This window comes from Echinops telfairi, unplaced genomic scaffold (genome assembly GCF_000313985.2).
Source record: "Echinops telfairi isolate 266 unplaced genomic scaffold, ASM31398v2 ScPeMD7_7467;HRSCAF=8505_1, whole genome shotgun sequence".
Classification (NCBI taxonomy): Eukaryota; Metazoa; Chordata; class Mammalia; order Afrosoricida; family Tenrecidae; genus Echinops; species Echinops telfairi.
The window spans coordinates 42,357,169-42,373,080 of NW_022111368.1; the positions used below are offsets into that span (position 1 = coordinate 42,357,169).

Genomic DNA, 15,912 nt, shown 5'->3' on the forward strand with positions numbered 1-15,912 from the left:
TCCACCCCTACACTCTTAATCCTTAAATTGACACCAGATTAGGTGACTACCACACAAATGAAGGCTGAGCATGATAGTGGGACAGGAGGAAAGTAAAAGGAAATAGAAGAAAGGTCTAGGAGGCAAAGGATATTTGTGGAGGTCTAAATAAAGGCCTCCACATTTACATGTACATATGTAAATATATTTATATATGAGGATGGGGAAATAGATCAATGTGCATATATTTATAGGTTTAGTGTTAAGGTAGCAGATGGACATTGGGTCTCCACTCAAGTACTGTACTCCCTCAATGCAAGAACACTTTGTTCTATTAAACTGGCATTCCATGAGGCTCACCTTCCCAACACAATCACGGCTATCAAAAGATATAATGTCTGGGGTCTTAAAGACTTGAAGGTAAACAAGTGGCCAACTAGCTCAGAAGCAACAAAGCCCACATGGAAGCAGCACACCAGCCTGTGTGGCCTGTGCGATCATGAGGTATCAAAGGGATCACATTAACAGGCAGCAAAAAAAACAAAAAATCATATCATTGCGAATGAGGTGGAGTGCAGATTTGGGACCCAAGATCCATCTGTAGGCAACTGGACATCCCCTTACAGAAGGGTCGGGGGAGGAGACGAGCGAGTCAGGGTGCAGTGTAGCAATGATGAATTATACAACTTTCCTCTAGTTCCTAAATGCTTCCTCCACCCCCACTATCATGATCCCAATCCTACCTTACAAATCTGGCTAGACCAGAGCATGTACCCTGGTACAGATAGGAACTGGAAACACAGGGAATCCAGGACAGACAATCCCTTCAGGAACAGTGGTGAGAGTGGTGATACTGGGAGGATGGAGGGACGGTGGGGTAGAAAGGGGGAACCAACTACAACTACATATAACCTCAGATTATATGGAGAAAAGAAAAGTGGGTGCAGGGAGGACAGTGTAAGATATGACAAAATAATTTATAAATTATCAAGGGGTTCATGAGGGATGGGGGAGTGGGGAGGGAAGGGAAAAAAATGAGCTGATACCAAGGGCTCAAGGAGAAAGCAAATGTTTTGAGAATAAGGAGGGCAACAAATGTACAAATGTGCTTGACACACTGGATGGATGTATGGATTGTGATAAGAGTTGTAGAAGCCCCCCCCAAAATGATTAAATTTAAAAAAAATGGGGTGAACATTGCAGCTTCTATATTCAGACTAGTTTACACTATCATCTAATCTTTACCTCAAGTGATTGAAAATCCCTACAATAAATGCACTAATTAATTGTAGTATACATAAATAAATAATAAATGTTGTGAGATGTTATCGAGTCATTTCTGACCCTACATACAATCAAAGAAACACTGCCCGGTCCTGTGCCATCCTCACAATCATTGCTATATTTGAGTCCATAGTTGTAGCCACTATATCAAGTCTCCTTTTTTTTTTTTTTTTTTTGCTGACCCTCTACTTTACCAAGCATGCTATCCTTTTCTGGGACTAGTCCCTCCTGATAACATGTTCAAAGTACAAGAGATGCAGTCTCATTATCCACACTTCGGAGGTGCATTCTGGTTGTTCTTTTTCCAAGATTGATTTGTTTTTAATTCTGACAGTCGGTGATATATTCAATATTCTTCACTAATGTATAACTCAAAAGCATCAACTCTTCCTTGGTGTCCGTTAGTCATTTGTCCAGCTTTTGAATCCGTATGAGGCAACTGAAAATATTATGACTTAGGTCAGGCATACCTTAGTCCTTAAAGGGGTATCTTGGCATTTGGACACTTTACATTTTTCTAATGCAGAAAACAAAATTTTAAAGATTGGAGAGTGAGTAAAATATTGGCAACTCCTGAGATGAACCCCAGAATTCATCTGAAAGCATGGTGCTATTTTTAATACGAAAGGCAAAAAAAGCAAGCCAGGAAAAACATTCGTTTTGAGGTGGGGAAGTAGACACGTGCTGAGTTATCCAAAGTGAAAATAATTCAGCAGGCTGGCTAAGAGGAGTGAGGGTAGGCCAAGGCTACCTTGGCCTAGAGAGAGATAAAGGAGTCATCTACACAGAATAGCATTGGAAGCCATAGCAAGCAGCAAGGAACTCTGCTCTAGCCTTATGGGCTTCACTCTATGTCTTACAACGACTAGCAGCTAAGAAAACCCAGGATTGTTAGAAGGAACCCTCAGGATTCTGCTCCTGCAAAACTATCTGGCTCCCCCAACTCAGACTCCTATATTTTGGTTCAAGAGGCCATGACACTCTACAGTGGAGAAGTCCACGCAGTGCCCACTGATAGAGAAATACCCAATACCAACTCAGTCACAAAACCATGATCTCTTTCCCATCTTTTTGTTTTTCTTTCTTCTTTTCAGGCAACTGTGTTTGAATCAAAGAAGCCCTGATTGTGCAGTGGTTAAAGTGCTTGGCTGTTAACCAAAAGGTTGGTGAGTTTCAACTCAGCAGCCCTACAGAGGAGAGAGAGAGGTGGCAGTTGGCTTGTCAAGATTTACCGCCTTGGAAATCCTATGGAGCAGATCTACCCTGTCCCACAGGTTCACTATGAGTAGGAATCCACTCACTTTTAGTGGGTTTGGTTTGGGATGTTTGAATGAAGAATTTAAGGCTAATTTTTAGCCTTAAAATTGGCTAATGGGTAAAAAGGTGAAACTAAAAATTAGGCACAAAGTTAGCTTACTAAAAGATACTGTCAACCAATCAGTATATAGCTGAACACTTTGTGGTTGTGTTGAAGGGTTTAAAGGAGGCCACTATTAACTATCACAAGCAGGTTCTATGCTGTGACAATTCTTCATACATGTTTTTAGTGCTCTGAAGCAGTTTGACAGCTCCAAAGGTGTGGCCTAAAGGCCACAGAAGGCACTGAGGGCCATTTTTGTCTGAGCCATCTTCTCCAGTTTTATGTGAATTGCTAGATGAAAGCATGTCTAGCACCCCAAAGGGATAAGAACTCGTCTGCACACTTCAAGTTCAATTTAACCATCAGCAACAAACATACCTGGCAAGTTCTACTGAATTATAGATTAAAATATAAATTTGTGTATCTTCAAGATGACAAAATAAACTAAACAAAAGCAGCACAAAACAAAATCAACACAACTCGCACTTACGATTTTTCTCTAGGTCGATTATAACAAAACGTTGTTGCAAAGTCTTACCGGCTTCTTTGGCAATGGAACGCCATAAGGTGCAGAACCAAGAATCATCTCAAAGAGCTTGTCTGAGTAGGGTATGGTTTTCTCTATGCTTTCCCGGAAATGGGAATCCCATTTAGCATACAGGACAGTGCCCCCAAGACCTCCACCAACAAATAACAGTCCAGCTCCCACAATTTTGCCAGCACTCAATCTAAGTGAAAGAAATAAACACATTTAGATTTCTTTGCGTTCCTACAGCTACTTACTGGGCTAATACTATCCTCAAAGACATTCTTCTCTACCACTGATTCTGATGCAGCAGCCAATCTGAACAGCACAGCTACACATCATCTCCCCCTGATTTGTTTACAATGTATCTACCACAGAAAACAGAATTCAATAATAAATCAATTTGCCCCATATGGTTTCCAAGGTGTAATCTTTAAGAAAGGAGATGGCCTCATCTTTCTCCAGTGGAGCAGCTGGTATGCTCAAACTGTGACCTTTTGTGTTAGCAGCTTGGCACTTAACCACTGCATCACCAAGGCACCTTATTTACTGTTTTTTTTAAAATAGTAACCTCTAGACTAGAAATCTTTGTAAGACTCAGATGTTCGTAATTATAAGGTTGCTATGAACCCATGAAGAACTGTTTCAAGGTGCCTCTCCCCTAATTAAAAAATTTCGAAAATAAGAAACCCTTTAAATAATATAAAATTAAGAATGCATTTTATGCCACAGCTTGCCAAGTCCTGAATATAAATATACTGGCCCTTGAATGAAAGATAGTACCTGGGGGGGAGGGAAGCCTGCTTTAGATGCAATCTAATTACCAAGGAGCCAAGAGAATCATCACAATAGATTTTTATCCTCATGTAAATAAGGCTCTAGAGCAGTGGTTCTCAACCTTCCTAATGCTGTGATGCTTTAATACAGTTCCTCCTCATGTTGTGGTGACCTCCCAACCATAAAATTATTTCTGTTGCCTACTTCATAACTGTAATTTTGCTACTGTTGGGAATCGGGTGACCCCTGTGAAAGGGTCGGTCCACTCCCCTCAAGGAGTCGACCCACAGGTTGAGAACCACTGCTCTAGAGGGTACCTACCCCACAGAAACTACAGTAAAGCTCCACTTTTAAAAAGGGGTTTAAGTAGCCATTCCATGGAGATAGGCAGACATACTACATACCCAGAACTTCCTGAAGTTGAGTACCGACGGCATGGTCGCAATGGGCGAAGGACAAACTTCCCACAGAGACAACTCTACAGAGGAAGGAGAAAGCATTACAACCAAAGCATTTTCAAAAACACGTTAGAGTTGGTAATTCAAAAAATAATACTTTTATTATAAATGGCTGCAATACACAAAGATTTACTTTACTTTCAGAAATCAACTAACCAAAGAATATATTTGTAGACCTTTAAAATTAAGAGGTGCCCTCTACAGTCCAAGGCCATATAAATTACCTTTAAGAATTTGAAAAAAGGATCATTACTTTTGAGCTTTATGTATGGTCATTGTACCTGGACCATAATTGGGATTTGTCATGATTTCTTAATAGACAAGTAAAAATAAAACAGCAGTATGTTTATTCTCACCTTTGTAAATTTAATTTTGACATCTAGAAAACATATGATACACAGAAATCCACTCAGGGGAGATTCCTGGTTGAATTTCCAGAAGACCAAGATCTACTCCCAAGAAGCTAGTCTTAGAAACCCAAGGGGCAGTTCTACCCTGTCCTATAGGGTCATTCGAAGTTGAAATCAAGTCAATGGCAGTGAGTTTGTTTAGGAGTTGGATCCAACCATGTATGAAGCCAGTCAATTCCTAGAGGCATTCATCTAAATCTCATGGACTTTTTTTCCCCCTAAACCTTGTTTTAATGGGTCTCAAAATTCAGTGACAAATTTCTTATCGAGTTGTTTTCCATTTAAAAAGTACTGATTTTAAAAACTAATAACAAAATTGACACACCAAAAGAAATATATAGTCCACATTCTTTTCCTTCTGAAAGCTTATTATGCATCGTTAGCATTACCCAGTCTTTTACTATTAAACTTAAATGGGCAATTGAACAAACAGTGCGGAGACTGTTCTTCCACCACTGGCAGCTGTGATGGGTAGTATTCATTTAGCCTTCTGAGTCTTCTGGGCAGACTTGGTGACCTTGCCAGCTTCAGCATCTTTTGCTCCACTGCCTTGATGTCACCCACAACAACTGTTTGTCTCAGTCTTGAACAGCAAAACAAGCCAGAGCAGGGCACTCAAAGAGGAGCTCTCCATACACAAGGGCTTGCCAGGTGCCATGTCAACGATGGCAGCTTCACCAGACTTCAAAAATGTGGAGCCATCTTCCAGCTTCTTGCCAGAATAGTGATTAACCTTGTCTTTGCGCTCAGCAAACTTGCAAGCAATGTGAGCAGTGGCATAATCCAACACAGGTGCATATTCAGCCCTAATCTGGCCTGGATGGTTCAGGATGATTACCTGAGCAGTGAAGCCGGCTGCTTTCATTGGTGGGTCATTTTTGCTGCCACCAGCCACATTTCCACAGCAAACATCTTTGCTAGAGATGTTCTTGACATTGAAGCCTACATTGTCCCCAGGAGAGCTTCACCCAAAACTTCAGGGTGCATTTCAACAGACTTCACTTCAGTGGTTAATGTGGACTGGTGCAAAGGTGACCACCATCAGGCCAGGTTTCAGAATACCAGTTTACACTCTGCCCAGAGACAGTGCTGGTACCACCAATTTGGTAGACATCCTGGAGAGGCAGGCACAGGGGCTTGTCAGTGGGAGTTGGTGGCAGGGATGCAATCCAGAGCTTTGAGCAGTGTGGTTTCACTGGCATTGCATCCTTACAGGTAACCTCCCACCCCTTGAGCATATCAGCACTTGGCTGCAGCATGCTGTCACCATTCCAATCAGACACTGGCACAAATGCTCTGTCAGGGTTGTAGCCAATTTTGTTAATTTAGGTGCTGACTTCTTTAAAGATTTCCTTATCCCTTCTGGCTGGAGGGTGGCTCAGTAGAATCCATGTTAGCCCCAACAACTAACTGTTTCCCACCCAGTATGTAATCCAGAAGATCACGCGACTAGGTCTGCCCTTTCTTGGAGATAGCTTCAAATTCACCAACACCAGCTGTAATAATGAGCACAATACAGTCAGCCTGTGATGTGCGTGTAACCATGTTTTTAATAAAGTCTCTATGCCCAGGGCCATTGAGGATGGTCACGTAGTACTTGCTGGTCTACAGGGAGATAGTTATCAATGGCGATGCCACACTCACACACAGCTTTCAGCTTCTCAAGACCCAGGCAGACTTGGAGGAGCCTTTCCCCATCTCAGCTGCTGCCTTCTCACTTTTCAATGCTTCTTTTGTCACTCCCACATTTGTAGATCAGGTGATCAGTTGTGGTGGACTTGCCAGAATCGATATGTCCAATGATATGGGTTCTTTTCTTTCTCTTTTCAGCTGCAGTTTTTGTGATGGTTTTACTGACACCCATATTCCAGAGGCAACCCGCTGTGAAAAGCACCTCACTGGTCTTTGTTTTGTCTTACAATACTGTTAGACCAAAAGCAACATATTTTTAAACAAGAATGTTCAATACTACAAAAAGAGCCCTGTTTGATGGCATAGTGGGCTACGAGCTGCTAACCACAGAGCCAGTGGTTCAAACTCATCAGTCATCTTCATTTTTAAAAGTACATATACCCCAATGCTTGTTAAAAATCTGTGGCCCCTTCAGACAAAATAAACAAGCACAAATATTTGGGGGATATTTTACTAAACTAGTTCAAAACCATTCATGTCTATTAATTTCAAATTTATGGCATCTATAGATGAAATCCTTTAACTATTAGGAAGTCACACTGCAACAAGTCAAGAAAGGGAGAAAAGACTCCCTAGCTCACTCACTGAACTTGCATGTGAGAATAAGGGGCAGGTAGGGGAAGGTGGGGCATGGGGTAGGGTAGAATTCCTTTCAAATTCTGTTCTTATAACTTTCCTCTAGTTCTTTAATGCTTCCTCCCCACCCACTATCGTGATCCCAATTCTACCTTACAAATCTGGCTAGACCAGAGGATGTACACTGGTACAGATAGGAACTGGAAACACAGGGAATTCAGGACGGATGATCCCTTCAGGACCAGTGGTGAGAGTGGTGATACTGGGAGGGTGGAGGGAAGGTAGGGTAGGAAGGGGAAACTGATTACAAGGCTCTACATATAACCTCCTGAGTGATGGACAACAGAAAAGTGGGTGAAGGGAGATGTCAGACAGTGTTAAGATATGACAAAATAATAATTTATAAATTATCAAGGGTTCATGAGGGAGGGAGGGAGGGAGGGAAAGGAAAAAATAAGGAGCTGATACCAAGGGCTCAAGTAGAAAGCAAATATTTTGAGAATGATGATGGCAACAAAGCTACAAATGTGCTTGACACAATGGATGTATGTATGGACTGTGATAAGAGTTGTACGAGCCCCCAATAAAATGATTTTTTTAAATAAAGCTATTATGAAATCACTACTAAAACATTTTTTTTGTTGTTCTAAGAAAATAAATTACAGGGTAGACATGAAACCATTCCACAATTAAAGCTGCAATTTCTACTCTCTTTTCCAAAGTCCAGAGGTAAACGTCTAATTAATATATTATTATATTCAGGGGGGAAAAGGAAATGAGAATTCTATGACAACAGAGTGTTTTCCTTCTGCTCTCTAAAGCAGGTAGTATGGAAGTTTAAAAGTTTAAAGAGAATCACATCTATTTCCACATACATCAACGGCTGTTAATTTTTGTACATTTTGCTGACTTCCCTTTAGTTGACCCTAATCTTTGCTCCATCATCACAAGGAAATAAGTAGCTGAGGTCACTGTACTCCACTGGACTTTCAATGGGTGATTTTCAGAATCAGAGGTAGGTCATTCTCCCTAGTCTCATAGAAGCACCACTGAAACCTGTCCAACATTGTAGCAACATGCAAGCCACCCAAGGAGAGGTCCTTCATGGAAGGTGAACATTCTACTACTCAACCATCAAAGCTTAGTTTTTGTTAGCTTGTTATTATTGTTAGGCACCAACACTTCATTCAGAGCAACCACATGTGAGAGTAGAACTGTACCTTGGGGTTTTCTTGGCTATAATTTGACATAAGGTCTTTCACCTATGGAGCCTCTGAGTGGGTTCAAATAGCCAACCTTTTTCTTAGCAGCCAAGCACTTAGGCCTCTGTGCCATGAGGCTTGTTGTTGACTTAGGAGGAATCCAAACACCAAACTCACTGCCCTACAGGACAGGGTAGAACTGCCCTGAGTTTCCCTGTGACTATTTAAGAGAGTAGAAAGCTTCATCTGTTTCACAAGGAACAGCTGGTGGTTTCAAATTGTTGACCTTGTGATTAGCAGTCCAATGGGTAACTACTACACCAGGGCTCCTTTAGGAGGGATATATTACAAAAACAATAAAGCTGTGTCAATTTGAGGTTGAATTTTTACCTACATAAGAAAGATATTCAGATCAATAATCAAAAAGCTGTCAATAGTGGATAATTAGCTAATCAGAGTAGCAAGAAGCAAGCATAAGAGTAGATAACTGACTGGATAAGAGAACCAAATTACACTAGAGTTGGAAAACACCTGAATTCCCTTCAACGTTTCTGTAAACATGTTTCTTTATCCAGCTGCTCCTTTCATTATCCTGACCCGCCCCCTCCCTTTGGTGGAACATGTTATATTTGACTATAAGTTTACAGTTCTTGGTATTAAGTTTAAGATCTAAATTTTTTAAATGCAAAAGGCTTAAATGTATACAGAGCAAAATCTCCTACATGCTTGTTTCCCAATCATTTAGTTCTGTCTGACAACAAATTCTATCAGTTTCTTGACTATTTAGAGAAATCGTGTATTCTTACTCAGATGTGTTTACACACACACAAACACACACACACACACACACTCTCTCTCTCTCTCTCTTACACAACCGCTGTTGTAAAGTCAACTCAGACTCATGACAGCCCCATCTGTTAGTTAGCCAAATGTATATATTTTCCTCCACCTTCCTCTAAACTGCATTTAACAATGTATCATTGAGTTCATTCTATATGGTTAACAGCATTTTATCATATAAGCCACTGCCATGGAGTCAATTTTGAGTCATAGTAATCCTCCCAGACAGGGTAGAAATGCTGCTTTGGGAGTTTCAAGGTTATAAGTCTTCATGGAAGCAAAAAGCCTCATCTTTCTCCCATGGGATAACTGGTGGATTCAAACTGCTGACCTGTGAGAAACTAACACTGAGGTAAATATGATCAGGACTATATTCCCTAACTTATAACAGAGGCAATCTAGAAAGCTAGTATTCCACGGTAGGAAAGCCACCACTTTGGTAAGTTACAGATAAAGTCCTAGTACATTATCCTGCATTAAATATATTCCCACAGATTCTCCCTAACAGTTATGCTGCCTTAATGTGAGCACATGGTTGATTCTGTCTCCCTGTAGAAGCAGACATTCTTGTTATCTCCTCCCACAGTGGCACCCAGCCCCTCTCATGTCTTCTCCCAATGCAGGTAATAGGTTTCCTCACCTGTGAGCTCAGGGACTTTACTGTGGTTACCACCCACCTTGTGACGTATGTAACTACTGAATATTCATGACTTATGGCTACCTATAAAAGCCCTCAAATAGTAAAGACTCGCTCTCTTCTCCCACTTCCATGTGGACCACCTAGAGGAGCTGAGGTGAGCATGCTACCATGAAATGTGTCTTACTCCATTATTTTACTTTCCTATCTTCCACCACTTTACTATAACCTTTATATATTATACTGTACAGTTGCGCCTATGGATCCCCCACGGTTGTTAAAGAGGATGGTTTACTCTAACACTGACCTTCTAGTTAACAACCCAACAGGGTTTCTAGATGTGTTAATGTGTTTAACCAATAATGCATGTATATCTCTGCACAGTCATTTTGCAAATATATAAGTATACCTGTAGGATCAATTGCTAAAGACAAAATTGGCAACATTGACAAATATTATCAAAGTAACCAACACTAAGGGTGCTTATTTTCCCACATACTTTCTGTGGCAGTTACAGAAGCTCCTGTCAATTTGCGGAAGGGTGAGTTTAGCCTCTCATCAGGTCCCAGCTTGATGACCTCTCATTTGGAGGCACTATGAAGATAAATAGCTCACTAGAGGCCAGATATACACAGACACTCTGCTCTTCCTGCTGACAAGTCACATGGAGACCCTGATGGAATTATAGCCCAGGAGTTGGAGGAGGCACAAGGAGACCCTCGCCAGTGCTGAGATGCTTCCACCGCCACTGGATCCACAAGACTTTCCACCCACTGGTCTGTGATCTTCCTGCATTCAGCATCATTGCATGGCTGCTTGAGTCTAAAGAGGAATTTATGAACTAGTATCAACATATGGGGTAATATCGGACTTATGGACTTGATCTGGATTTGGCTGGGATGTTTTCTTAATGTACAATTGTTATTTAATATAAAATTCTCTCTTACACACATATGAGTGAATGTCTATGAATTTGTTTCTCTAGTCTACCCAGACTAACACACTTTCTAACACTGTGTGTGTGTCCCACAATTGTCAGTCATAGGAAACTAATGCCACTTTCTTATTATTTGAATGCTGAGCCTAATTTTTAAACTCTTACTTAATCAGATATTAACCCACAAACTTTCTGTACCACTGAGAGGGAATACGTTCTCCATTAAACACAAAATCAATATAACAATAGACGTAGATCTATGTACATATACTTATATGTTAAGTATTAAAGTAGCAGATGGACATTGGGCCTCTACTCAAGTACGCCCTTAATTCACGTACACTTTGTTCTAATAACGTGGCATTCTGTGATGCTCACCTTCCTAACACAATCACTGAAGACAAAATGGCTGCTTAAGCTAATGTAGTGAAGAAAGCTGATGGTGCCCCACTATTACAAGATACAGCATCTAGGGTCTTAAAGGCTTGAAGCTAAACAAGCAGTCACCTAGCTGGGAAACAACAAGCCCACTTGGAAGATGCACACCCGCCTATGTGATCATGAGCTGTCAATAGGATCAGATATCAGGCATCAGAAGACCCAAAACAATCATATTGATGCGAACAAGGAGGATCAGAGTGGAGACCCAAAGCCCAACTGTCTATAGACAATTGGAAATCCCCTCACAGAAGGGACGAGCCAGCCAGGGTGCAGTATAGCACCAAAGAAACACACAACACTCCTCTAGTTCTTTAATGCTTCCTCCCACCCCCAGTTCTACCTTACAAATCCAGCTAGACTAGAGCATGTACACTGGTACAGATAAGAGCTCTCAAAACAGAGAATCCAGGACAGATAAACCCCCCAGGAACAATAACGGAAATAGTGGTAACAGGAGGATAGGGGAAGGTTGGGGAAGGGGGAACTGATCACAATGATCAACATATAATACACCCCTCCAGGTGACGAACAGAAACGGGTGAAGTGAGACAGCAGACAGTGTAAGATATGAAAATAATAATAATTTATAATTTATCAAGGATTCATGAGGGGGGGAGGGAAGGGAAGGAAAACAAATGAGGAGCTGATACCAGGGGCTCAAGTAGAAAAAAAATGTATTGAAAATGATGATGGCAACATATGTACAAATGTGCTTGACACATGGATGGATGGATGGATGGATTGTGATAAGAGCCATATGAGCCCCCAATAAAATGATAAAAAAACTACAAGCTAAAAACCCTAAGGAGTATGTCTACATCAACACATCCAAATAATAAATCATATAATCATTTCTCAAAAAACCCCAACATCAATTGTAAAATGTATCCTGATTTGAGATAAAAATAAAATAATACAAATGTATTGCATCCATAAATGGTAAAAGGTTTCATACTTCTGTATGAAAACTAAACAAATTTTAATATGACTTAAACTAATAGTGATTTTATCTGAATCAATAAAAAAATACATTACTCATTACCCTACCTTTACAACCTGTTTGGCATTTAGTGTAATTTTGTATGCTAATTAAAGCTTTCAAAGTAAAAAACAAGTAAACATGTTTTTAATAAATTTATCACCCATTTTGAATTCTTATACATCATAGCCTTGCGCCCTGCCCCTTTAAAATCATTTTGTTGGGGGCTATTACAGCTCTTATCACAATCCATACATCCATCCATTGTGTCAAGCACAAGTGTAAGATATGACAAAATAATAATTTATAAATTATCAAGGGTTCATAGGGGAGGAAGGAGTGGGGAGAGAGGGGGAAAATGAGCTGATATCAAGGGCTCAAGTAGAAAACATGTTTTGAGAATGATGAGGGCAATGAATGTACAAATGTGCTTGACACAATTGATGTACGTATGGATTGTGATAAGAGTTGTATGAGCCCCGAATAAAATTATTAAAAAAAAAAGAGTCTCAGTATGTGTCTGAAAAGGGAAGACTCTTTAGAAATATGATGACCTGATACCCAGGGCTCAAGTGGAAAGTAAATGTTTTGAGAACGATGAGGGCAACAGATGTACAAATGTGCTTGACACAATGGACTCAATAAGATGATTTTTTTTTAAAGAAGTACAACCAGGATGTTCCTTAAAAATGAAACTACATCTCACATATTTTGGACATGTTATCAGGAGATATCAGTTCTTGGAAAAGAATAGCATGCTTGGAAAAGCAGACTTGCCCACAAATCTCACACACACACACACACACACACACACACACACACACACACACACTCCAGTAGACCATACAAACATCAGTATCAATGACCAGGGTCTCAGAATAACTAGATGGTGCCTGGCTACCGTTACCAACTACACATTAGGAGGTCCTATATAGGGTGGAAAAAAATATGCAACAAAACCAATTAGCATAAAAGGAATGGGCTTATTTTCTAATTTGCCTTTGGTATGGTCACATACTCCATTTGTTTCCTAAAGAAAAATAAATAACAAAAAGGACTAGGCTTATTGGTGCAGTAGAAATCGGTGAAACCCCCCACCCTGTTAGTCACTCTTCGGGTCTCTGAAAATGAAGCTAACTCATAACTAAATTTTCATTCAAAAGACAGCAGGCGTATAAAACCAAACCAAACCAGACTCACTACCATTGAGTTGATGCCAACTCATTGTGATCCTATCAGACAGGGTAGAACTGCCCGTGAGTTTCCGAGACTAACGGGAGTAAAAAGACCCATCTTTCTCCCTTTGGGCAGCTGGTGACTTTGAACTGCTGACTATGCAAATTGCAAGTCGGTAAGGGGCAAAAAACACTAGGGAGCTACAGATACACACACTTTAAAATAATCAACCATTTGGGATCTAAAGAGCAGAATTTATCCAAGGACAAAGTTTAGGAGGGTTAGAAAAGTAGAAACAGAAATAGGAAACACATCTTGGGGTTATAATCAATGAGGTGAACCAAAATGCTTATGTATTTTTAAACAGAAAACTGATGTGCTCTGTAAACTTTCACCCAATTCACAATAACAATTTAAAAATAACATTTTAAAAAGGCAAAGCTAATTTTTAAGCAGAATCACAACCTTCAAAAGGACAGGCTTGTTATCAACATTAGCCTTAAACAAGCTGCCTTGCTTAATCCTCAAAATAACCATCTTTCTTTCCCTTATTTTCAATTAAGTTAAGAGATTACTGCAAGTGCAGAGAACCACTCCCAAGTCTGTAGAAGGCTAGGATACATTGGCAGCCTCCGCCCTCTAAACCCTTTGTGTCTAGTTCTGAAGGAAAGCCTACCTCAAAAAGGCTGCCCTTTGCCAAAACATCAATTCTTTGACACAGTGTGACCAATGGAAACAGATTTACTTTCCTTTTCTCTGAATTTTTGACTACTACTTTGATTTGTAGGCAAAACTAAACGTGATTAGGTGTCTGGATTCCTTGAACATGTCTGCCACCGTTGTGCCTCTTGGAAACACCCCCACTCAGGGCTTATCTCAGAAACGAGTACAAGGTCATGGCTCCTGTCCTCTCCAGTTCCAGGAGTTTGTGCTCCATAAACTAGTCTTTCTGTTTTGTTTACAGAGTAAAAGTAGACCTGAGGTGTTCTCTCCTGCGAAAAGAAAGGCAGTTCCTACGGATAATTACAACCTTGACCCACCGCTACCCCGCAAATCGCGTACTCGTATCTCCCAGCAGTCCAACAGTCCGAGAACCTCCTAATTAAAGATGCAACAAGGCAAGACTGCGCGCGTTCTGCTGGGAAATGTAGTTCTCCCCACCTCGACCTTCACACACAGGCTGCGCGAACCCCACTGCCTTCACGAGCCCAACCGGCGACCCAGGCGCCAGGAGCTAGGATTGGTCCCTGACTGGGACCGCGGGGTGCTGGTAGGATGACACGTCCCCGAAGTCGCGCCCCTCGCCCTGCACCGGCCTCCCTGCCACCTTCTCTCCACACCCACCACACCCCAAAATAGCCCTCGATCATCCTAGTCGAAATAACTTCCCAGTTAACTACCTCACCGCTCGCCCCAAAGTCTCGTACGGTCCGCAACCTGACACAAGCCTTTTCTGAAGGCCTCCGCAGGGCCAAGGTCTCCCTGGTTTTCCACTGAATGTCCCAAATACACTTCCTCACGCGCTCTTTCCGCGCATCCACTCCCGCGCTCACCTGGGCGGCAACGGTCGCGCCCGATAACTGACAGACCCGCAGCATCTCAGCAGCAGGGTGGACGGTGGTACTGGGTTCCGCGGGAGCAGCCGCGGCGGCGCGAGTAAGGGCGGGAGGGAGGACGGGCGTGCGTGCGTACGTGCGTGCGTCTTGGCGTCCGTGTCGAACGCCACTGCGCACGCGTAACCTGGTCTCCGCCCCTTTCGTTCCCTCCCGCCATCCACGCTCAAGGCCAAGGCGTTCCGGAGCAAATTCCCCGCCGGCGTAGTAGCCGGCTGCACCAGCTACCAAGCAGCATTTGATGCCGCGCGAGCCGATGAAGCCGGAGACAATTACTTAGAAGGAAAGGGAAAGGACGACTTCCGGGTCATGCACGGCTTTCTATTCAGTAGCCTGAAGCAGAGGTCACTAGATGGCAGAAACCTGGATCTGTTCGCAGATGGAAAATAGATAGATCCGACTCTTCGGAGAATTAAAGCAAGAAAACGTACACGGTTGTCTCTGTCAGCTGGGATTTTTTTTCGTAGACAACTACTGTTTGGGCCATAGTTACGTAAACAATGGCAGTGTCGCAGCTTTTGAAAGCCTTTCTCTGGGAAGTCCTCCTAAAGGCTGCAGGCACGTGGCAAGTGGTAGACCTGGGAAAGGAACCCAGATTCTTCAGGCTCCAGGGCTTGTTTCAGTCGACATAATTTCTACTTTCCGTTTAAACTAGTTTTCTTCATGACGTTTTAATTAAGAACAATAATTTTGGTCGAAAGCTGTGGGATGAGGTGGAAGAGAAATTGCACAAATATTATAGCCAAGAATATCCCACTGAATCTAATCCAGAAAGGACCTGTTACTCAGTACTATTCGAAAGGACCTGTTACTCAGTACTATTCGCGGTACTGTTGCCGGAAGTAAGGGCCCGAAATCGCCTGTCAGCGGAACAGCCAGACAGACAGAAGGAAACAGTGGGATTTGCTACCTCCAAGCTGCTTAAAAATCATGTGAAAATCAAGCTAAATACCCCTCATTATGTGACAAAAATATTTTGCAATGATCATAGGAAACCATACCCCAAACTATGTAACAAAAAAGTA

The 15,912-nt window shown here is 41.7% G+C and overlaps 1 protein-coding gene across 6 annotated transcripts in view; it reads right to left on the reverse strand.

Moving 5' to 3' along the window:
- IMMT (inner membrane mitochondrial protein) overlaps positions 1-14,938 on the reverse strand; it is a 33,855-nt gene extending 18,917 nt beyond the window's left edge. For 5 of the 6 annotated variants that reach the window (XM_045283872.1, XM_045283870.1, XM_045283869.1 and 2 more), the window contains exons 1-3: positions 14,828-14,938; positions 4,331-4,404; positions 3,162-3,351 (exon numbers count right to left, since the gene is read on the reverse strand). In XM_045283872.1, the coding sequence (XP_045139807.1) occupies positions 3,162-3,351; positions 4,331-4,404; positions 14,828-14,872 (309 nt within the window). In that variant the 5' untranslated portion in view covers positions 14,873-14,938. Of the gene's footprint in view, positions 1-3,161; positions 3,352-4,330; positions 4,405-8,282; positions 8,402-14,827 lie in introns of those variants that run through there. The other variant, XM_045283868.1, reaches the window with a different exon arrangement.
- Between the last annotated feature and the right edge of the window lie 974 nt (positions 14,939-15,912).